General features: G+C 35.9%; 4 protein-coding genes across 9 annotated transcripts; 3 read left to right on the top strand and 1 right to left on the bottom strand.

The window, feature by feature from the left end:
• The first annotated feature begins 274 nt into the window (after positions 1-274).
• Positions 275-8,070, top strand: LOC147560004 (protein EMSY-LIKE 3-like). Of its 3 annotated transcripts, none has more exons than XM_086661999.1 (11): positions 275-311; positions 3,816-4,279; positions 4,718-4,932; positions 5,030-5,139; positions 5,255-5,507; positions 5,619-5,834; positions 5,918-5,986; positions 6,892-7,137; positions 7,217-7,285; positions 7,362-7,425; positions 7,665-8,070. In XM_086661999.1, exons 2-11 carry the CDS (start codon positions 4,252-4,254, stop codon positions 7,724-7,726), a joined length of 1,332 nt encoding a protein of 443 aa, XP_086518125.1. In that variant the 5' UTR covers positions 275-311; positions 3,816-4,251; the 3' UTR covers positions 7,727-8,070. The 3 variants fall into 3 exon arrangements, with proteins under 3 accessions (XP_086518125.1, XP_086518124.1, XP_086518126.1); XM_086662000.1 differs by lacking the exon at positions 275-311 and having other exon boundaries at positions 3,879-4,117; positions 4,197-4,279; XM_086661998.1 differs by lacking the exon at positions 275-311 and having other exon boundaries at positions 3,515-4,279.
• Positions 618-2,831, top strand: LOC147560005 (uncharacterized). The gene is made up of 2 exons (XM_086662001.1): positions 618-764; positions 1,271-2,831. Exon 2 carries the CDS (start codon positions 1,351-1,353, stop codon positions 2,656-2,658), a length of 1,308 nt encoding a protein of 435 aa, XP_086518127.1. The 5' UTR covers positions 618-764; positions 1,271-1,350; the 3' UTR covers positions 2,659-2,831.
• Positions 8,071-9,843: 1,773 nt separating the features above from the next.
• LOC147560003 (HMG (high mobility group) box protein with ARID/BRIGHT DNA-binding domain-containing protein) lies at positions 9,844-15,894 on the top strand. 4 transcript variants are annotated; one of them, XM_086661995.1, is made up of 7 exons: positions 9,844-9,998; positions 11,380-11,645; positions 12,622-12,700; positions 13,796-13,958; positions 14,040-14,168; positions 14,706-15,100; positions 15,265-15,894. In XM_086661995.1, the coding sequence occupies exons 2-7, from the start codon at positions 11,401-11,403 to the stop codon at positions 15,682-15,684; spliced, it is 1,431 nt and encodes a 476-aa protein (XP_086518121.1). In that variant the 5' UTR covers positions 9,844-9,998; positions 11,380-11,400; the 3' UTR covers positions 15,685-15,894. The 4 variants fall into 4 exon arrangements, with proteins under 4 accessions (XP_086518121.1, XP_086518120.1, XP_086518123.1 ...); XM_086661994.1 differs by having other exon boundaries at positions 9,846-11,029; XM_086661996.1 differs by lacking the exon at positions 9,844-9,998 and adding an exon at positions 10,225-10,245.
• Positions 15,895-16,550: 656 nt separating this feature from the next.
• Positions 16,551-21,631, bottom strand: UBP2 (ubiquitin-specific protease 2). Its single transcript, XM_086661993.1, has 3 exons — positions 20,650-21,631; positions 17,766-20,374; positions 16,551-17,082 (listed from the first exon to the last, which is right to left on the bottom strand). The coding sequence occupies exons 2-3, from the start codon at positions 20,366-20,368 to the stop codon at positions 16,854-16,856; spliced, it is 2,832 nt and encodes a 943-aa protein (XP_086518119.1). The 5' UTR covers positions 20,369-20,374; positions 20,650-21,631; the 3' UTR covers positions 16,551-16,853.
• Positions 21,632-21,847: the final 216 nt, after the last annotated feature.

Genomic DNA, 21,847 nt, shown 5'->3' with positions numbered 1-21,847 from the left:
TAATTGTGAGAACATTCATGAATTGACAAGCCACATCGTCCGAGGATTCTAAATCAATCAATGATACAACATAAAAAGAAAGTTAACTCAAGTGAAGTACGAAGTTTTCGTTATCAAACTAACTTTCTTATTTTTGCAAGTAAAAAGATTATTTATCTTTGTGTTGTCATCTAACAGCGAACCACGATTTGATTATACTATCGGGTCAACGTTGATCTTCCTTATTGTTTCCATCTTTATCTTCTACATTATCACTTTCGTAAATAGATTCTCAGAACTCTTACTCACCAATCAAAACTTAAGCTGATTTGGTTTAATGCAGTTTAGTTTGATTGCAGCTATTCCAAAATGGTCAAACCGAAGTCAAACTATATTGAAATTCGAACCAAAATGGTCAGTGTGGGTTGGTTCAACCAATATGTGCTTACCCTCTCCTCTTACCAATTTCCCCTGCATTTTCTTCTGTCTGACTGTGATTTGCCCTAGATTTGTTCACACTTCACAGTGGCATGTTCGTAATTCTCTGTATAATCATTGGGGTTTTCTTACTAATTAATCTGTTTTTGGAATATCTTACTAACTAATTAAATTAGGTGGTTTAAATTTCTGTTATCCCTCTATAAAACCCAACGAGTCATTTTTCTTTCATCTGTCATTCTGAAGTTTTCTCTCTGTCTCTCTCTCTCTCTCTCTAGAATCCCTCTCTCTCTCTCTAGAGTGTCTCGTCGTTAAGTGGAAATCGTCATTCTCACAGAGAGTCACAGGTACTCTTTTCTTTCATTGTCATTTTTTAATGGTTCTTGGAAGTTTCTAGGGTTGAATTCACTTATGTATTGAAATTCTTTTCTTTAAGTTCTTCAGTTTCTTGTTAGTATTAAAGAACGAAATAAATGGGAATTTAGTTTAATGAGAATCTGTCTCAATCAATAATTATAAAGAATGAAATACAGTGATTGTTGATTCTGCAATTTGGGTAGTTCCTTATGAATTCTTTAAACCCTCAAAAGTCCAGTTAGGGTTTAGGTTCTTGTTTCACATTCTTGTTAATCTCTCCAAGAATTGCTTAAATTTATCTATTGGGGTCAAATTTTCTGCAAACTTAGGGCAAGATTTTGGGTCTGGATCACTAAAAGTTTAGTTCTTTTTGCATTATGAATTCCTTAAACCCTAAACAGTTCATGTTTCACATTCTTATGACAAAATCTTGGGTTTAGTTTTTCACATTTTGTGTGATGATTTATTGAAGAGAATTATTCATTGTTTCTTTCAGATCTTCTTCAAATTATTCAAGTAAGGTGAAAGATACTGTTTTTCTCTTAGAAACACTTGTTAAAGAATTTGGTAACGGAAATGGGGAAGAAGAAGAAGAATAAAACCAACAATCCTGTTGATAAGTTGAAAGAAGAGAACAAATCAGAAACCAACAACGATCTCGTTGATATGATTGATAAGTTGAAAGAAGAGAACGAATCTATAAAACGGAAGCACGAAACTTGTGAAAGAAAAATTCATGATTTGAATCAAATCATAATGTTGGACTCGATTAGAATACTAGAGGCTGAAAATGATGCAGAGGCTTCAGCTATTCTTTGTATGAATGTTGTAACAGAACTGAAAGACAAAAAGAAAAACCTCGATCATATTCACGAAGATTTCAACAAATTCACGAATGAAACATCAGTGCAAATTACCTCATTTCAAACCCAATTAGACTTGAAAAAGAAGGTTCATAAATTGGAATCAGAAAATAAGAATTTGAATGATCAAATTTCAGGTTTAAATGAAGAACTAAAAGAACTCAAGAATGAGTTAATGGAGTCTAAAGACAGATTGTTATCGAGCGAGATTGAGCTTCAGAAAGATTTGACGAATGCCATGAATGAAGCAACAGAAGAAATTCAATCTCTGAAAGAAGAAGTTCAAGCAAGAACAAATGAATGTGCAGAATTGAACGACAGAAACTCTCAATTGGAGGAGACTACGGATCGTCTCGAAGGTCAAATAAATTCATGGGTAAGCAAGAACAATTCACTTAAAGATCAGGTGAAAGCTCAGACAAATGAAACTAAAAAGTGGAAAGATGACTGCTCGGCGAAGGAACTTATGATCACCAACTTGATGGATCAAAATTCACGTTTGGAGAAAGAACTGAAATCATCCGAGAATGACTTTGAGAAGTCTGAAAGAAGTTGGTTATCGACCGAGAATCAGCTTAAATTACAGAAAGAGCCAAATAAACTCATGTGTAAAGCAATTCAATCTCTCAAAGAAAAGTTAAATAAATATGAAGATTTGAAGGATAAAAACTCTCAATTGGAACTTGAAAAGACTTCATTGCAGAAGATTTCGGTGAAAGCTGAGAATGAAATTATATCACAGCTAAACAAGTCACTTGAAGATCAGGTGAAAGCTCCTACAAATGAAACTAAAGAGTCGAGAGATGAATGCTCAGAGATGAAACTTACTAATACCAACTTGCAAGAACAGATTGAAGAACAAGAAGCAAAGTTTGAAAAAGTGGAAAGTACGGTAAATACATTGCTTGAGGACTCAAACATAAAGAATAGTTCAGAAGAGAAAGGTAAAGATGATGAAGATGGTACGAGTATTGGGGAAAAGGGATTGAAATTTTATATAGTTCACAGATTACATAGATGAAAATTGCAGGAGTGAAAGAGTAATAATGGTTTGAGTACATGACCTGAAATTCAAATAAAGTGAAGGTGAACCATCTTTTGCTTGTATAGTTCACAGATTTTTCTAATAAAACTCAGTTCAATATACTTGTAATTTCATTTCCATATAGTTCACGAATAAAGATTGGACGGTCACTCTCTCTGCTTCTCGTGCACTTATATATATATATATATCTTATATATATATATATATATATATATATATATATATATATATATATAATCTTCTTTCTTTGATAATAACTCGATTGAGTGCTTCGATATATACTTCTTGATATAAGAGGTTGGTATACGGAGCTAAAGCAGCAGCAGCATGCATGGCCTATTGGATTTAACAAATTCACCTCAGAGGCATTGAGGAGTAGTACTGGTTCCTACCACAAAGTAGATTTAGAGATCGAAAGGGCAGAAGGCAATGAGGCTCTCATGGCAGAAGAAATCTTTGAGAAAACAAAGGCAAAGTTTCAAAAGCATTAGTAGTTTCTTATTTCTATTTGTTGTCGAAATATAACCTTCACAATTAAGGTTAATGTTTGGCTAATATTTCTATAAGAATACGACTATCCCATCTCGTAGCAAGGAATTCTTTAGAAACCTTTTATATCCTAAACGTCGAAATCTTACCGAGACTGAAATAAAAGATATTTGTTGAATATGTTAAGTTTTAGGTGATTTGATGTGATTTACATGTATAGTGATAGTCAAACTCAATATTTGTAGATGAGACCCTACCCAATTGGCATATGAATGGGCTAATAAACCTAAGCTCGAACATGAGTAGTCCCCTTACTAAAGATGTGCCTTGCCACATAAAAAATGGTTAATTGTGAGAACATTTATGAAGTGACAAGCCACGTGGTCCGAGAATGCTAAATCAATCAAAAGTACAATGTAAAAAGAAAGTCAAAACTTAAGTAAGTCCAAAGTTTTCGTGTTACCAAATTACTTTTGTAAGTAAAAAAGTTTTGTGTTGTCATCTGACACCGAACCACGATTTGATTATACTATCGGGTCTATGCTGATCTTCTTTATTGTTTCCATCTTTATCTTCTACATAATCACTTTCGAAAGTAGATACTCGAACTCTTTTCTCACCGATCAAAACTTAAGCGGATTTAGTTTAGTTTGATTACAGTTATTCCAAAATGGTCGAGCCGAAGTCAAACCATATTGAAGTCTGAACCAAAATGGTCAGTCTAGGTTGGTTAGACTTCGACCCATCTGTGCTTGCTTACCCTTTCCTCTACCAATTTTCCCCTGCATCTTCTTCTCTCCGACTGTGATTTGACCTATCTCTCTCTAGATTTCAGCTGGTGATCTCAACGAGTTAGATCTTCAATTCCAAATCCTCTCTTAATTCTTCATATTCAAAGCTTATTGATCACTTAATCGTATTGATTAGGAGAAGAATTCAGAGAAAGGTATCTTTAATCTCGTATTAATTGATTGCTGATTCGTTTTCCTGACGGAATCAATTGTTCTTCTATTTGTTTTCGGAAGTGGGTTTTAGGGTTTTGTAATTCGTGGGGAAGATCTGGTTGACGAAAACCTGGCTATGGATTATGAACACTCTGATAGCAGCGGTAAGTTCATGATTTTTTAAGCTTCTATATGAACTAGGTTATATGAAAATAGTTTTGAGAGCTTAATTTGTTGATTACATTGCTTTAGGGTTTTCAATTTGATTGAACTTCAATTAAAGATCATATTTTTACAATTGTTTCCTTATGAAATTGGTTACAAACGAGTAGACTCAGTTAGGGTTGTATTCGAATTCGATTTTTTTTTCTTGTTACTTACTACACGTAGTTTCGAATTCTAGTTCATTACATCATGATAGAATTTGTGAGTTGTAGTAGTAAATTTAGCATTGCTAACTTGGTGACTTCATTTTGGTAGAAGCTGTAATTCTAATGTGCTGAAAATTGGATTTGGTTGGAAATCGAATATGGATTGAACTGATTTCAGTATTGAGTGTTTCTATTAGTTTTATGTTTCAAATGTTTATTAACTTGCTGCAGGGACAGATGATGATCTTCCTCCGTCACATCAAAATAGGGTTTCAAGAGGGGTTCATGTAACTGGAAATGGTAGATCCGCGGCTAGTGGTGCGCCTGCACCATATTTGAGAACACATACTCATACTGACATGGAGACCCAAATCCACCTTATTGAGCAAGAAGCCTACTGTTCAGTCTTGAGAGCATTCAAGGCTCAATCTGATGCCATTTCATGGGTATTTACGATTACGGTTTTCGATGATGCTGTACTTTCAGTATATTTTTTGAGTCAGATCTTAACATTACTTGTTGTATGAACTATTATATTCTCAGGAGAAGGAAAGTTTAATAACGGAGCTTAGAAAAGAGTTGAGAGTATCAGATGAGGAGCATAGAGAACTTCTTAGCAGGGTTAACGCAGATGATGTCATTCAAAGGATAAGGTCTGATTATGTTATGAAACATTCTCTGATGATTTAATGGAATCAATTCATAAAGTGTAAAAGTTTTGGTAAGATTTGCCGTTTAAGTGGAAGCTGTTTTGCATAATTCAACTAGGGAGTGGAGACAGACAGGTGGACACAAATCCGGCATGCTCGCTACTGGTCAACCTGTTCATGAACCGTTACCAAGTCCTTCTGTCTCAGCATCTCGCAAGAAACAAAAGACATCACAGTCAGGGCCTTCCCTATCCTTGAATGCACCATCCTCTGCTCTGCACCCACAAACAGTTGGTGCATCAATGCAACCATCATCATCTTCTGCAAAACGACTAGCTGTGGGAGGAGTGAGGGGAAAGAAGCCTAAATCAGTAAGTCAAATATTTGAAATGAGTGTGTTCCATAAGGATTGTATGTAACATAACATAAATCAATGTAACATAACATAAATCAACCCTTTCATTTTCTTTCCTTTTCAACAGGGCCAGCCGTTGCCTGGAGCATCAGCACTGAATTCCACACCTTTCCCTTCCACCGGCCCAAATGGAAGAGGGCAAGCTGCAGTGCTCGGATCTTCTGGTGCAAATGAACCTGCAGATGCAGCACCTCTTGATCTCATTGGACGAAAAGTGCTGACAAGATGGCCTGAGGACAACAACTTTTATGAGGCTGTTATAACTCATTACAATCCTTCCGAGGTTAGATAATTTACCTCATATTGGAAGTCTTAAGAAGACAGGTCCGAACTTCTAGCTGAACCATCTCTTTTATACTGTTTTAGGGCCGGCATGCTCTTGTCTATGATATAAACACCAAAGATGAGACGTGGGAATGGGTCAATCTTAAAGAGGTAAAATGTGTGGGAAATTCTTCTGTCCCATATATCTTTGTAGTTGTATCTCTTCTGTCATTTATGTACTAAGTTGAATGCTTGTGTTCCCATGATATGCAAATATCCTTTCCATGCACTTCAACCCTTTTGTGATTGTAATTGGCATAACTATTTATTTTCTTGATGAGTATCTTTAATGGGTTCTCTGCCGTCTGCAAGAATCTTTCTTATTTTGGGTATTCCATTGCTTTATTTTTTGATGGATGACAAAGTGCGAAATGTAAGATTAACTTTGACAGTATTTTCTTTTTACTGTTTTGAAGAATATAGATTACTTCAGGTGTAGAAAATGAAGGATAGGCAATAGCCGAACTTCCTTGTTGGATATAGAAAATTTTAATTTATAAAGAAGTGGAGGGAATTAGGCAAGGTGAGCTTCATTGCAGACTGCAATTATAAAAGATTCCTGGAGTTATAAACTATACTATGAGAACTGCAACCTTTAACTAAAAGTAACTATAATTCTTCCATGCGCTCTCCGTTGGGCGTATTGACAAACTAACAAACTACCTCCTTACTTTAAGTGTTCACTTTACACTCTTCCTGGTATGCCCTTTGCCGAAGTACGTGTACCAGAAACCTTTTTTCTACAAGCTATATTACTGTGATGTCACTGTAATGGTTTGATATGCAAGACCGACTAATTCTCCTTCTCAAAGCTGCAATATATCTAACGCGTTGTCGCTTGTCAAGCACCACTTGCCTGTATCGGTCGTATAGGATAAGACTGAAGAGATATTGGCTTCACTATATTCATTACTAGATGTCAGTGTGATCTTGTGACAGATACCAAGAAGAATCTGTTACTTGTTTCCAAATTATAGCGCTACAGCTTGTGTCTGATTTTGTTAATTTATTAACAGATTTCCCGCGAAGATATCCTCTGGGAAGGTGAAGATCCTGGAGGCTCTCGTCAAGCAGGTCTGGGCGGACAAGGCCGTGGGAATAAGAAACCCATGGGACGTGGTGGTGCAGTTCCTGGAGCAGGGAGAGGGCGGGGAGGCACAAAGGGACAGACCAAGAAAGATTTACCACCATCACATAATGGCATCGGGAAGAAGGCTTTGGATGATATTGAAATACTTCACACAGATGATCTAATTAAGGAGGTAACTGTGGTCATGTGGATCGCCTGCGTCAGTATGTGTACCAAAATGTGTTCATTTTGCTTGTTTGTTTATTGAACAGGTCGAAAGAGTTTTTGGAGCAAGTCATTCGGACCCTCATGAGGTTGAAAGGATAAAGAAAGTGCTGAAAGTAAGAAATAATGTTCATTTGTTACAATTTACTACACCATTTAGCAATATCTGATGTCAATTGGTTGGACTGATAGGACCAAGAGCAAGCTCTGGTTAATGCAATAACAAGACTTACGGAAGCATCTGACGGGGAAAGCGGTAAGAGTAGAACACTTTTTGAAGTTTCAAAAAAATAAAACATAACTGTTACATCATATCTTCTAGCTGTTGGTTAAAGAAATAACATCCGAGGTTCGGTTTTATGTATATTTTCCTTTAATTAGAAGAGAGAAAGATACTATTTCTGCCCCATAGAAAATCAAGCATCTGAAATGTTTGTAATTTCTAAAGAATTAGAGCAAGTTGTGATGGGATTTCTTTTCGTCGGTGGCACACAGGTGATGTAGGTTTCTCAGACGGGGAATCCATGAAGCAAGAACGAGGCTGGAGAAATCAGTGATATGGTGATGGTGGTACTGGAGGTAATAAGCTAAGATATCGAGAAGACAATATGGGTGGCTAGGGTTTATGACAACCGCCACCACGAAGACAGGCCACAATTAGGTAGCTCTCTTTAACCCCCTCCGCCTCCGTGTATAATGATGATGCCATATTCTAATCATCTTTGAATAGAATAGGTCTTCTCTGATGTTTAGTAAGCAGAGGAAAATGTGTAGAGTAGGTGATGATCTGCATTTATATATTTCACCTGTAACATTATCAATCTGAATGGTCGCCCTAACGGCTTTTGTAATGTTGTTTAAAGGTTAGACGGAGTTTTATTAATTTATATCTTCATAACTACACCTCTCTCTAGCCATTTGACGTTCCTGTCTTGTTTTAAGATCATTCTGTCGCTTTTGAAAATTGAAAGTAGAGCTGTTAAACGAACGGAAAGCCTAATCTAACTTAGCAAGCATTGTAGATATCGGGAAAGTTAACTCAACTGCATAAAAACGTACTACAGACTGACAGTTTCTCGACCCGTTAAATTGGAAGCGGGATAGAGTTTCCGCAGTAAAAGAGCTATTTATTTTGAAAATGCTCCAGGCTCCTTCCAACTTATGACGAAATTGCTTTGCCGTCTCTGTATTGTTTTTATTTTTTAAAATATATGGATGCTTAATTTGATGATGGCGCAGTGAAGAAGATGAAAATATTGGTAGGTAATGGTGAAATTTTACAATCAGACTAAAATATTACTATCTATTAAGAAATTATTTCATCCATATATTGACTCTTTTAGGTTTTAAGTCAAAGCTTCAATATGTACATTGTACAATATAAAGTATCTATCAAGATCTTTGAGACAAATTTCAACAAAAAAAAAAAAAGATCTTTGAGACAACTTAAAAAGAAAAATTTCAGAAAGGATAAGTCATTGGATGTGAGTTTTCAAATCATTGGATGTTATTGATTGGTCAACATGAAAGAGATTAGAGATATCTGATAAGTTGGAGAGGTGAGAGAGAAGGGTCAAAAACGAATTATTCCTATTATTTTTAGGTCCTTAAAAGATGGTTCCCCTAGCAAAACATTAATGATACATAAGATATAGAAGTTCTATAACATTTTAGTAATAAGTTTTTTCTTTTTCTGCTCAAAAACATTTTGGTAATAAGTTGCAAGGAGTGGTCGAACGATTTCAATATAATCGAGAGGACATTTATGAAATATTGCAAAAGCTTTATTTTGTTGGGCGCAATTTTATGCTCGCCGGCTGACATGGTTGCACCACTTAGACATGGAGATTTTGTCAATAGTAGTCTTGATATGAATGTAACTCTTCTTCGTTACATTCATGAATGATAGTTTTTATTGTTATGAGTCAAGGCCTTTTAGCCACCTCAAATAAGATTAATACTCCTTTGTCTCTCTGCCAAAAGAATGATGTTTTATGTCAGATTACTAAATACATTTTGAAAGATGCGGTATGTTATTAAATAAGTCCAGTCTCGCAACAAGTCACATATTTGTCTTTAGTCCATCAAGGGACGTAACAGTTAAGTCAAGTGGCCCAATAATAATGTCGTAATTCAGTAGAAAAGTCATTGTTTAGTCTCAAACGTGTGTTGTGATAACAGTTAGGTACCGCCTCAAATTTCAGCAGAGTGACAATGATAACAAGTAGATTGTGATAACAAGAACAAACATTTGCAACAATAAGAACCTATTACTATATCAAAAAAAACTCCATTAACGAAATACATAAATCAAATGAAAATACAAACGTTTGTTTGATGAAATGGTTGTTACTATCTTCTGTAATAAAAGAATCATTAGTTTAACGAAAAAACTAAATAAAATAAATAGACATTTTTCTTCGTCTGCGAGTTTTAACTCTTACGCGGTCCAAATAATTACAATAATTTTATTGTGATGACAAAATTGGGATGTTCATCACAAGTAGATTCTCTTAGGGATCCATTTTTAGGGCATCCATGTTAAAATGTGAGATGTGCCGTCTATAACAAGTCAAATGCTACACGTTTTCCCCTAATATCTCTCCCTATCTCTTAACCTTCTTCATTCATTATCTGTCATTACTTTAAATAATATATTTTCTTTTCTTTATTTGATTTCTATGTTCTTAGAAAATAATATTATATCATTATTATTTTGTTTACCTTTTTTTCCTTCCTTCTGGGTCAAGAACCATAATAATTTTCTCTTTCATTTTTTATAATGAAATTGTATTTAGTCAATTTCATCTTATTAAACTTCCTATTAGGGTAAGTGGGGTTCTTTTCATTTTTCATTTTCTTATGATTTCTCTCTCTCTCTCTCTAATCTGTCATTGTTTGTTGTTTTGGTTCATGTGGATGTGGGTGGGGCTTTTATTGTTATATAAATGAACCCCTTTTTTTAATAATATAAAATAGTAACAAAATCTGTAAAAGTTTTTGTCTTTCTTTTTCACCAAAAGATTAAGATGGGTTTGATTTGAAATTTGAAGGTGACATTGTTGTTTGTAAAATGGTGAGTTTACTTTGATGAGACAAAAGAGAATATTTTATATCCTTTTAAGAAAGAACTTTCAGATTTGGATTTTGTTCTCTTGGGTTTTGTGGGTCACTCTCATTTAGATTTTTGGGTTAATGTTTCAAAACTTTTTTTATTCAATGGAAGATACCCAGAGTCCCCACTATTACCACCTGAAATCCCTCATCTTCTCTTTCAATAGTTGTATTAATCAAGAGAGAGAAATGGGTTACCCTTATTTCTTCCTCTTTCTCTCTCTCTCTCTATACTGTACTATATTCATTGTCTTTATTGTTTTATAGAGAGAGAGAGAGAAAGATGGGTTTTGTTTGCTATAACTGCCACTGCTATTTATGTTTAATGTGTATAATTACATGTCAGTCAGATTGGGTTGTTGTGATAAGGAAGAAAACTTAATCTTATAGGTCTAGTTTTGTTTGTTCTATCTGATACCCATTACCCCTATCCATGAAAGCTATTCAGAGCTCTTTTGGACCTGATGGGTCTAAAGGAGCTTCCTTGTCCTTCTGTATTTGGAAGAAGAAATAAAGGGGTTTTGAATTTGATGAAGAAAAGAGTGAAGAGCTGTCCTTACTTTACTTGCTTGCCTAATATATGTCTAGGGTTTTGGTTATGCCAGCTATACAGTACTATGGATTTTCCAAGATCTTTTTGCATCTTTGCTTACCCATATTATTGTTATTTGAGATTGCTTTCTTTCTGAGTTTTTTTGCTGGTTGGGGTAGTGGAGATTTTTTTCATGTTGGTTGATTATCATCAGGTATACTTCTTGCATGCAAGTTCTCATTTTTCATTCCTAAGCTTTAAATGACTTTTAGATTGTGATTGTCTCCATTTTTCCTTGTCAAATCTTATGTTTGATTAAGTTTTCTCTTCTTCAAGTGTCTTCTCTCCTTTGGGAAAGAGGGTCTTTTGGGTTTACTCTTGCATGCATTGTTTGTTGCAATGTTTTCATCACTGAACTGAACTCTGGTTTCCCTGTATTTATGTCTCTTGGAATCTAAAGTTACAATATCATTGCCCTAGTTTGTTATTTGTTTTGCATCTTTTGGTATTTTGGTTTGCCATCTCATATGTGTTATTTTGTATCATCTTGTACGGTGTTTGTAGAGTTCAAAGACTTGAATAGTAATGGTGGAATCTACCAAGAAGAGTATGGAAGAAGGGGGTAATAGTAGAGGGAAGGAGATAATGAATGTGTCATCATCTTCTTCTCCTCCTCCTCCTGTGACTTGTTGTAAGAGCAAGGATGCTCCCTCAGATAAGTACTACAATTACCCTCCACCATTAGCAAAGTATGAAGAAGTCGTAAGCAATCCAAGGCTCTTCCGGGAGACGCTCGAGAAGCTCCACGCCACTATTCAAACTAAATTCATGTAAGCTAGAATAGTTTTTTAGTCATTTTTACTTTTGTGTTGCTCTTTCCATTTTTTTATTTTGTCGAAGCATACAAAAAATTCTAGTGCATATATGTTAGTTCTTGTGACGATAAATTACGATGGTAGTATGATTTGTTACATGACAAATTGTGTTTCGTTAGAGGAAGACCCTTTGAATTTATTGAAAACCCCTAATTTTTTTTCCGGTCGTTGAGTTTCAACCCGTTGATGAAATGTGAAGCTCACTCAGTAATGGATTCATAAAAATAATTTACACTATTTTACGATTTGATTCTTATGGCTTTATTTTTTTTCCCGTAATCACTGAAATAGAAGTCTTGGTTCCTGGCATTTTACTTGCAATTAGGCATACACATTTGAGAACTTGATGTTTTCAAACACTTGTTATCATTTTCAATGGTTGAGCTGCATCTTGTTTCCCATTAAAAAACTTCTTTCTAGATAAATTGGATATCATTTTGTCCAACAAATTACTTATCGATAAATCATTGCTTTCCTCTTAATTGAATGACTAACCTATTAGAGAGGAACTAGTAACCAACAACTGATTTATGAGACCATTGAGCTTAGGTACTTCTTACGCTTTGATTGTGATGCATATCCTACAACTTACTATTTTCCTATGATTGATTCATGACTCGACATGACTTAAATAAAGATATACTCGCCAATTGTAAGCACTTTAAGCCTCGGTTTTTCTCTTGTATGTTAGTTTCACCTGTTTTGAACTTCAATCTTCCTTCTATGATATTCTAGGTAAGTGCTTTATTTGATTTGTGAATGGAATGTCATTCTTCTTGAGTTGTCAATGGTCGATATATGGACCTAATTTGTTAAACATGTCTCAATTGTCTATGGTTGCTTCACTGTTTTCCTTTCTTGTGTCTTTGCTTGTTGAATTTATGTTTAGATCTGTCATTATCTGCTTTTAACTTTGGATCATCTACTATAGGATTCCTATTATAGGGGGCAAGGAGTTAGACTTGCATCAACTGTTTGTGGAGGTTACTTCTCGAGGTGGTATTGAGAAGGTGAGATGACATAACGCACAACTTAGATTAGCATGTTGTTTCTTTATCGATTATCTTGACTTCTGACAGATTGATCTACATATATATGCTTCAAGTAGTCCCTTTCCTAGTATCGTCATCTATAACATTGTGAATAATTATAGAAATGTTGTATATAGTCCTAAGCCCTTTCTGTTTCTAGGTTATATGAATCCCCATTCCTAAGATGGTAGAGACTTGGGTTAAATAATAACTTCGAGATAACCAATATTTTGAACTGCCACTGTGCGTAAGAAAACTATGAATTCATTAATTTCATGTCCAGTTCCATGTTGTTCCTGACATGATACAACTAGTTCTAATGTCAGTAAGAGCTTTTAGCGTGCGTGTTGTCAATCACGTTGCTGTTCTTTGTTTTTTTATTCATGTTTGGACATTGGTTAGATTATTTTATGGTTTATCTAATGAAGCTTCATTCTTTTTATATTGTCCACTATAAGACCTATCTAGTTGCGTTTTTCCTTTCGGAATTTTTTTTATCATACAACATACGGTGATACTTACTGGAATCTGGCACTGGTGTGGCAATTCGGATACAATGAGTGGAGAAATGCCAAAACAAGAATAAGATCGTTCATAATACATGTGTCTTTGTGTTCATGTCCGAGTTGTTTGATCCTTTTTCTATGTTGTTGTTACTCTAGATCAATCTGTGTTATGTACTTAAGTTATAGTACACCAAAAATACGTTATTTTTTGTCTTAGTTTCTAAAGCGATTTTGGGCAAGTACACACAAGGTGTAGATAAAAAATCTCGCATCTTGCTCAGTGGAATGAGTGAGAGTAATCTGAGTATCCGACATGAGTATATGACTGTCCAAGTATACGGCATAGAAAAAATTACTAAAAAGGAGTATCCATATCACACGGGTTTGCATTAACTTTTGTGTGATTAAAATTCCAAAATCTTGTTTTACTTAATTAACAACCTAGATGTTCTCGTTTTGATGTTTCCTGAGATTGTACAAATAACTTTTCTAGTCATCATTTGTAACCTACTGTTCGGTTAACCGTTATTAGCCGTTTATTCTAACTAGGACATACATATCGATGCAGGTAATTAGAGATAGAAGATGGAAAGAGGTGACTGCTGCTTTTAGTTTTCCCTCTACGGCTACAAATGCATCTTTCGTCTTGCGCAAGTACTACGTCTCTTTGATTCATCACTATGAGCAGATATACTTCTTTAGGGCGCAGGGTTGGAGGTCCCGTTCCTCTGGTATACATACAAAACTTCATTTGACTTTGCCGACTGCGAAAACTTTGTTGATTTTCAATTTTTCCTTATAATGTGTTGCAGATCCTTATCATATTCCTTCTCCATCACCATATCAAAGTCATTTTGAACCACCAACTCCATCGTCCGAATTTCTTGCATCTTCCACACCCAAAAGAAAGAGAACTACTGAAGAAGACATCAGAACCGAAGGTTTATTTTCTCACTTTTCTTGTATCGAGGAATTTCATGAGGAGCTTGATTTTGCAGACCCTCTTGTAAGGTGGGTCACGGATCACTGTCCTACATAACCCGTCAGCTAGACATTATTGATAATCGTTTCCACCTTACAAGCGGGGTAAAGCTCACATTCATCTATACTGGGTGATGGGTAAAATTTACCTTTAGCTAATTGTCGGTTTCACTTATTCTCACAAATCTTTTGGAAATAGATTGCTAATGTGTGTAGAATATAGCCTTTTAGATCCCGAACCAATTCTCTTTAGGACCATTTGCCATTATGCTAAGTGCTTCGACCACTTAGAATTTTACTGAGTTGTTCCTTTGTGTTCATGGGATTATCCTTACGTTTGATTTTTCACTATCGAGGTTTAAAAAAACAATTGATGGAAGTATTTGTTCAGAGAAAATATCACATCAACTTCTGAGTCCAACGCTAAGTAAGATTATTAGGAAATAATTATTTCTCTGCTATTGTTTTTGGTTTCTTAATTATCATCATTCTTCCAGTTGCAGCTCATTCATCTTCAGGTACTCCCGTGCTTGGAGTAATTGACGGAAAATTTGAACACGGGTACCTTGTAACTGTAACGTTTGGCACAGAAAAGCTGAAAGGAATTCTTTATCACGCTCCGGAGCAACCAAGTGGCCAAGTCACAGAGATGTCGGTCCCTGTTAGCAAAGAAGCAGCCACTACATCGACTGTACGCCGTCGTCGTCGCCGACGCAAGAAATGTGAGATGAAAAAGAGAGATCCAGATCATCCGAAGCCTAATAGGAGCGGGTACAATTTTTTCTTTCAAGAACAACATGCCAGACTGAAACCACTTCATCCAGGAAAAGATAGGGAGATTAGTAGGATGATCGGTGAACTTTGGAACAACCTAACAGAGGTGGAGAAAGCTGTAAGTGAAGTGCCATAATTTTTTGTAGTGAAAAACCTAATGTTCGGTCCATCGTACCCACCCCGGTATCTGGCCTTACCAAACCCGATTTTTTTTCGACCACTTTTTGTGTTTCTATGTTTTTACAGTGACTATTAACTTTCCCGGACCTCTACGGTTGACAGGTTTATCAAGAAAGAGGTTTGAAGGACAAGGAACGTTACAAGAGCGAAATGGAAGAGTACAAGGAGAGATTAAAATGCGGGCAAGTTATCAGTCATGCTGTGCCACTTCAGCAACGAGCCGGGGAAGCAGAGGTAGAAACTGAGAGAACAGACTCAAAAATGGAAGTTGAAGAAGGCGATTCAATTCAGAGTCATGAAAGTGAAACTAGTACTAGTGAAAGTGAATACTCTGACAAGGACAAAACTGCAGAGAAGGATTCAGAAATGGACATATCAATCGAATCGGGCAACAATAATGGGATAGAATCCAGAAAGCCAATGACGAGTATCGAATTGAGAAAGGATGTCGATGCAAGTAAAGTTCAACTTGGATCAAGCTCGTCGGAGAATCCAACAGAACCAGTAAAGAAAGAGGCATAGTTTGATGAAGGTTAGCACATACTATATTACTACTTCCCGAATAGCACGAAGCTCCTTCACAATTTTATCGTCTTCGATCCAGTTCTCTTCTAAGTATTATAATGAATTAGTTAGAATTATGTATTAGATACATCAGGATTTCTATCTCAGACTTTAGTGGCTAACGAGATGTCGTCTTTTTACTAGATCAATCAAATTCTTTTGGTCCAATTTTGTAATCCAAAACTCATTTGGTGGGTTACGAGTTACCTCATGGGTCATTTTCGACTAATTTATGGATCTTTTCCTATAGAGTTCAGGGTCCAATATTTGAATTTGAGAGCTCCTACATTATAGTTACATAGTCATTTTATACTCCACCTAACGATCACTTTCTTTCTAATAAGAACGCAATTACATTTTTTTCCGACGGAAATGTGACCGCTTGGGATAGAGAAAACAAGGGAACGAGAGATCTGGGAGTTCGCTATTGAAAAATTCAGAATCTGAAAATTTAACTCCGTATTCTAATCTCAACGAGTTACTACATTACTCAATTCTTTCTCCGATAGTATCAAATTTAGTTACTCAATTCTCCAATAGGGATGTAAGTGAGATACCAAGATGGGAGTAGGAAATCAATATCTTCAAAAAAGGAAAAAGAAAAAAAAAAAGTGATCTCATCCATGAATTTGTTTGATTTTGAAGTGGATCTTTGAAGAAGTTAAGTGAAATTGAAGAAAATCTTCATCCATTCTTAGGTCGTATGGTTAGGAGAGTTTGTCTTGCTAATTGGATAGGATTTGACATGTAAATTGGGGTTAGGGTTTTGGAAATTAGGATTTGACCAGCAAAACATACAATTTAAACATACTCAAAGCATTCTCTTCTTCTAGGGGTGGGTGGTTCACAACAGTAACCACCCTTCCCAAGGATTCATTAAAAAATTTCTAAACTTTTACATTAAAGAAAAGGAATTTGATATAATCCCTCAAAAAAATAATTAGCCCTCACCTCAATTTTCACATCTTTCATCAAATACAAAACTTTTCAAACTTCTTTTCTTCTCTTGTTTCTCACAACCCCTTTCTCTCTAATGGGGATGAAAACTCTTACAAAATGAATTTAACTTTAGGGGAGTAGTATCGAAAAATATGGATTTCATACCTAGCTAAAGAATAAAATGATTTCTAAATTTTTTCGTAAAACAAGATATAAGCCTGGCTTCGTAGAACTTCACTTAACGTAACTTCACGAATGTGGGCATCGCTTGCGTAGAACCACGTTGATGCAGCCCCATTATCTTCCTCTGTGCTTTTTGAACCTCTCACATATGCAACATAATGACCTCCTCTCATTGTTCCAGAATGCTCGACAACACCGATTAAACGGTAGTGGCAATTGTCTTTCTCAACACTCCTGCAGAGACAAAGAACAACATAAATCTTTGTCAACCCTAAATCAAATTACCAATTCAAGAATCATAAAATAACAGATACCGCCTACAACTCGGTCATTACGATATACAAGCTTCAGACTTGGGTGCATTTCGTTAAGATTGTATACTCAGATTGAGAAGATTCCCCAGACTCAATTTCTATATGAAAATGCTCATGTATCTTGCAGGTAGTGCCCAATATTTGCAAGACTTCAATTCCTCTCTATAAATAACTTTACGAACTGCTCTATCGAGCACTCTTCGACCCACATAAAATATATACTGTTTTCCTATAGTATGATAAAAATCATGACAAAGCTTAAGGTTAGACCCCTATCCTCGTACCTGTATATGAAATCAAGCAATTAAAAGCAGAAGTAAATATTGCTAGTAAAGGATCATATCCACGCCCAAGATCTATATAATAAGTGTTAACAGTTATGGCTACAAAAAAAGATGAGTGAGCATCATCGGTTATTTTTTCTCTATATAGGTATGATATAATGAAGATATTTGTAGAATGACAGACTTAAGAATATAACACAACGGCGAAAGTAAGCAAAACAAAATTGGCAATAATGAAAGTAAGATCAGAACACAAGAATAATAAAATAAAAAGGATAATTGGTTAAAATTATAAGAGTTAAGAAGGTTTGAGCTTTACCTAGGGTCCATATAGGGCCTAAGATCAATTGTCTCTCCGAAATCAACGTGGCCATTCAATTTGTTTAAGCGGCCACGAGCATCATGGCTGAACCTCTTAAGGTGAATGTTTAGAATAGTTGGAAGCTTGTTGATGAGAATCTGTTTAGTTGCATCTCTCTTGACCTTGAGCCTTTTAGAGTCCACTTCCTCACTATCATCTGAATCCTGTCCTGATGCTGAAAACTTGGATTCCTTTTTCTTTGATTTCTTTTTATTGCTTCGAGCACCATCCATTTCATTTGCACTAGATGAATCGTCGATCGATGCCTGATTTGCTGAACCACCAGATCTCGTAGAATGGGCTATCAAGTTCTCATTAATAGACGAAGAATCAACATTTTCTTTTGATAATGAGGTCGAATCGATATTTCCTTCTGATAATGATGTAGAAACAGCGCCAACTTGATGCTCACAATTTTCTGATTTTGTTGGCTCGGAAGTACTAGCCAAAGTCTCATTCAGATGAGAACTTTGACTCCTTAACTGATCTCCATTAATGGGACCACTGAGTGCTACTTTTAGCTGATTATCTCGAGCATCAACTAAACCCCCTTGCAAACTCTTTGAACAATTTTCACAATGCCAGCCATGCTCGTTCAAGAGAAGAAGTTCAGCTTTCGTAAAATATGCCAGACAGGTATTTACAGACACTGGTGCGTCCTTATTATCAACTTCATCAGGATCCGACTCGATGCTGATCCCATCCAAAAATCCAGAGTCTAATACATCATTTTCCGCGAAGGTTTTTTCAGCAAACCAAGGACCTTCACTTGGAACATAATCAGAATCAGGTTCATCAAATAAATCCCCTAAACCATCAAATTCTAGTGCATCCTTTTCACAATCAACAACAGATGAGGAGGCTGCAACTTCGTTGTTGATCACTGGCTTCTCATCAAATGAACTTTCCTCTTTATATGGAAGCAAGATAACTTCAGGCCCTTGAGCCTGCAAAGGGACTTCATCAGTGCAAGAAACCGGAGCAGAAGATCCCAATTCCAACGTTGGTTCCTCATTCATGGGCAAAACCTGGCTTTGTGATTCAGAACTACTCTGTCTGAGATCAGTCTCACAAACTAGTTTATCATCAGAATCTTGAACAATTGAGTTATCAAGAGTTTCAGAAACAGAATCCAAACCATCTGCTGCTGAATCTGGTCCAATAAAATCCAACCATGAAAAATCATCAACTGAAGCCATTGTTTCTTCCTTGACCGGCAGACTAGCAGGTGTTACCAATGAAGACGACTCCATATTTTTGGATTGTCCAGCGGCTGTGTGAGACAATACGGGAGTGTCACTTTGTTTACCCTTTATCTGAACCGCTCTTCCTCTTTTTGTATCCCTTTTAGGAGGCAAAACTTTTTTCTTGAGTTTAGAAACTGCTACAGATTTACTGCTAGTAGACTTTTTTGATGGTAATGGAAGTGAGAGATCCAGAAATTGCTCATAAACAATAGAAGCGTGCCCACACTCTACACAACAAACAGTACTAGAGAGTTGGCCTCCAAATATTGCGTCAACCATAGCAGGAGCAGAATGGGAAGACGCAACCTCACAACATTCAGCTTTGAGTAATTTTCTTGAACCCAACTCTTCAGTACACAATAAATCAAGTAAACATCGAAGTAATTCATGGCTGTCCTGTTGTTGGTATCCCCTAAACTGGGGTGCTTTTGCACATATAGAACCAAATAAGTTTTTGGGGCTCATCCCATTCCTTGAATCTGTCTTGAGACTTGTTTCACTAAATAGCTTCTTCAATGCCATAGTCAAAGGCCCGAATGCGGAATCCAGCTTCATGAAGTAATCGCGCAACGGATCGGCAGCTAGAAAGTTTTGCATGATTGAATTAAAGAAGCAAGTATTCCCAAGATTCATAAGCCCACGGACCATATACCGTCCTTTTCCATCCGAAACTAGAGAATCAGAATTTTCAGACTTTGTCACGTTTCCACCATCATCGATGTCCATTGAAACTCCTTCTGACGAGTGTCCCTTTATCAACTTCACAATGTCCCCTAGAACATCTTTTTGTTCACCATTCTCTTCTGATACCTCACAAGGAATCAACAAATTGCACCGAAAACAATATCGTAAATTAGGATTATTAAATTGAATAACACATGGGTGGCGCATTCTCTTTGAATGATGTAGAGCGTGACTTTGAGGGGTTGTTGGCAATCCAACTGCACCACAACCAAAATGTCCACATTCTAAACAAACCCAAACACATTTTGAGGCTGGTTTCCTATCAGTAGAGCTTGCTCCTTTCTTTTTCCCATGTTTACTCCTTCCTTTACTTGATCGCCGATCAAGAGCAATTTCCCTACAATCTTCACACTTAATAGATACCGACGATACAATTTTCGACCCAACTATTTCGGAATTAGCATCTTTATAAACATGGGTACAAGGTTTTGTCTCAAGTACAACTAAAACTCCATCATCCACACTCTCACTCAATGGATTTGATTGAGCTAAAGTTGGTTCAGGAGAATCAGAGGAAACCCTCAATTCATTATGTGTATTTCTAGTCTTCTTTTTAACTTTCTTCCCCATCTTATCCTAAAATAAATTACAACAACAAAAAAAATTAAAACTAACTTATACCCAAGTAACAGAAGAATAAAACAGATCGTTAAGACCAAAATCAATCAAAAACAAGAGAAAAAAAATTTGCCAAACTTCCAGGAACAGATCAAGAGAACCCCCAAACAAGTTACAATTTTGAAAACAACCCTAATCATTAAATTAACTAGAAACACAATATATTAGGAATTAGTAAGCAATTACTTATAGATAAGAGAGAGGAGAGAGAGTGATAGTGATAGAAGGCTAACCCTAAAGATCTGAATGAGAGAAGTAACTGAGAAAGCTGAAACTTCCGATGTTTGTAATTTGAAGTGTTCAAAGAGATGGGAAGAAGATTGGAGTCCGGTGAAGATGGTAACTCATCCACCACTGTTATTCTCTCTAAGTAGAGAAAAGACAACCCCCCAGAAAACCTAAAGTGGAGGTGGGAAATATGAGCAGATTATTAGCAATAACAAGGGTTAATTCCAATTTGGACCCAATTTCTGACCAACTGAACATTTGGTACCTTTATTTGTTCATCATTCTAAAATGGCCCCCAATATCATATTTATGTTAGTCAACTTTAACAGTTGACTTTTACCCTTTCATTCAAAATTATTTCACTCTCTACCGTTTCTCTTTTTTTCTTTGTCGAAAAGGGTCGTCAACAAATAGTCTATCGACCATTTACAAACGACGTTAAGCAAGTTTTGTTTCAATTTGTTTTTTCTCCTTTGGGTCTCCATCAGGGGAGGCCCAAGTGTTCGGGGGGCCTAAAGCGAAATAAAATCGGGGGCCCTTTACTCAATGTCATAATTTCTTCGCAAAAGATTCCAGATTTGTCAAGAAAACTTTTTTGAGATTTCATGAGATTTTCTAACCTCCGTTATATCTTTTGTCTTCGCATTAGATGCCATGATCGAGGAGTAATTCATTTCCATAAGTAAAATGCTAACGTTAGAGTAAAAAAAGAAAAATAATTTCTCAAAAAAAAAAAAAAAAATAGGAAAAATAATAATAAGTTACATACTTACAGTGTAGTAGGATTATCTAAACTTAATACTATACAAATATACAAAATTGTGTCATTTAGAAAACTAGAATATTGAGTTTGCAACAAAATTGAGTGAGAAAAACATTGAAAGACATTAAATTAAGATTAAAATTTAAGAGGAGGAAGAAAATACAAAATCTAAAAAGAAATGAGAGTATGCAGAGGAGGGAACTTGGGAGAAATAAGGGGGACTTAGGAGAAATAGGGGGGAGGAATACGTGTGATAAAAGAGAATAGTTAACGTATTTGAGGGAATGGCGTCATCCTATGGTCCAGATTTTAGTTGACCCTAGTTTATAGCAGTTAATTGTATTTTTTTTTTGCTCTCCAAAAAATAAGTGCCTATAAAACTTTTATTTTGGGGCCCTTGTTGACTTGGGGCCCAAAGCAGTCGCTTTTGGCTGCTTTGG

This window comes from Eschscholzia californica, unplaced genomic scaffold (assembly GCF_041429995.1).
Source record: "Eschscholzia californica isolate CP2 unplaced genomic scaffold, dmEscCali1.0.p SCAF_2, whole genome shotgun sequence".
In the NCBI taxonomy this organism is placed as follows: domain Eukaryota; kingdom Viridiplantae; phylum Streptophyta; class Magnoliopsida; order Ranunculales; family Papaveraceae; genus Eschscholzia; species Eschscholzia californica.
This window is presented reverse-complemented; position numbering and strand designations above follow the sequence as displayed.

Excerpts from the sequence above, each read along its gene's own strand:
- LOC147560005 (XM_086662001.1), top strand. The coding sequence starts at position 1,351 with ATGGGGAAGAAGAAGAAGAATAAAACCAACAATCCTGTTGATAAGTTG.
- UBP2 (XM_086661993.1), bottom strand. The coding sequence starts at position 20,368 with ATGGGGAAGAAAGTTAAAAAGAAGACTAGAAATACACATAATGAATTG. Across the intron at positions 17,083-17,765 it reads AGGCCCTATATGGACCCTAG|GAGTGTTGAGAAAGACAATT; the intron begins GTAAAGCTCAAA and ends TTGTCTCTGCAG.
- LOC147560003 (XM_086661995.1), top strand. The coding sequence starts at position 11,401 with ATGGTGGAATCTACCAAGAAGAGTATGGAAGAAGGGGGTAATAGTAGA. Across the intron at positions 12,701-13,795 it reads CTCGAGGTGGTATTGAGAAG|GTAATTAGAGATAGAAGATG; the intron begins GTGAGATGACAT and ends ATATCGATGCAG. Across the intron at positions 14,169-14,705 it reads AGAAGACATCAGAACCGAAG|TTGCAGCTCATTCATCTTCA; the intron begins GTTTATTTTCTC and ends TCATTCTTCCAG.
- LOC147560004 (XM_086661999.1), top strand. The coding sequence starts at position 4,252 with ATGGATTATGAACACTCTGATAGCAGCG. Across the intron at positions 4,933-5,029 it reads AATCTGATGCCATTTCATGG|GAGAAGGAAAGTTTAATAAC; the intron begins GTATTTACGATT and ends TTATATTCTCAG. Across the intron at positions 7,286-7,361 it reads GGATAAAGAAAGTGCTGAAA|GACCAAGAGCAAGCTCTGGT; the intron begins GTAAGAAATAAT and ends TTGGACTGATAG.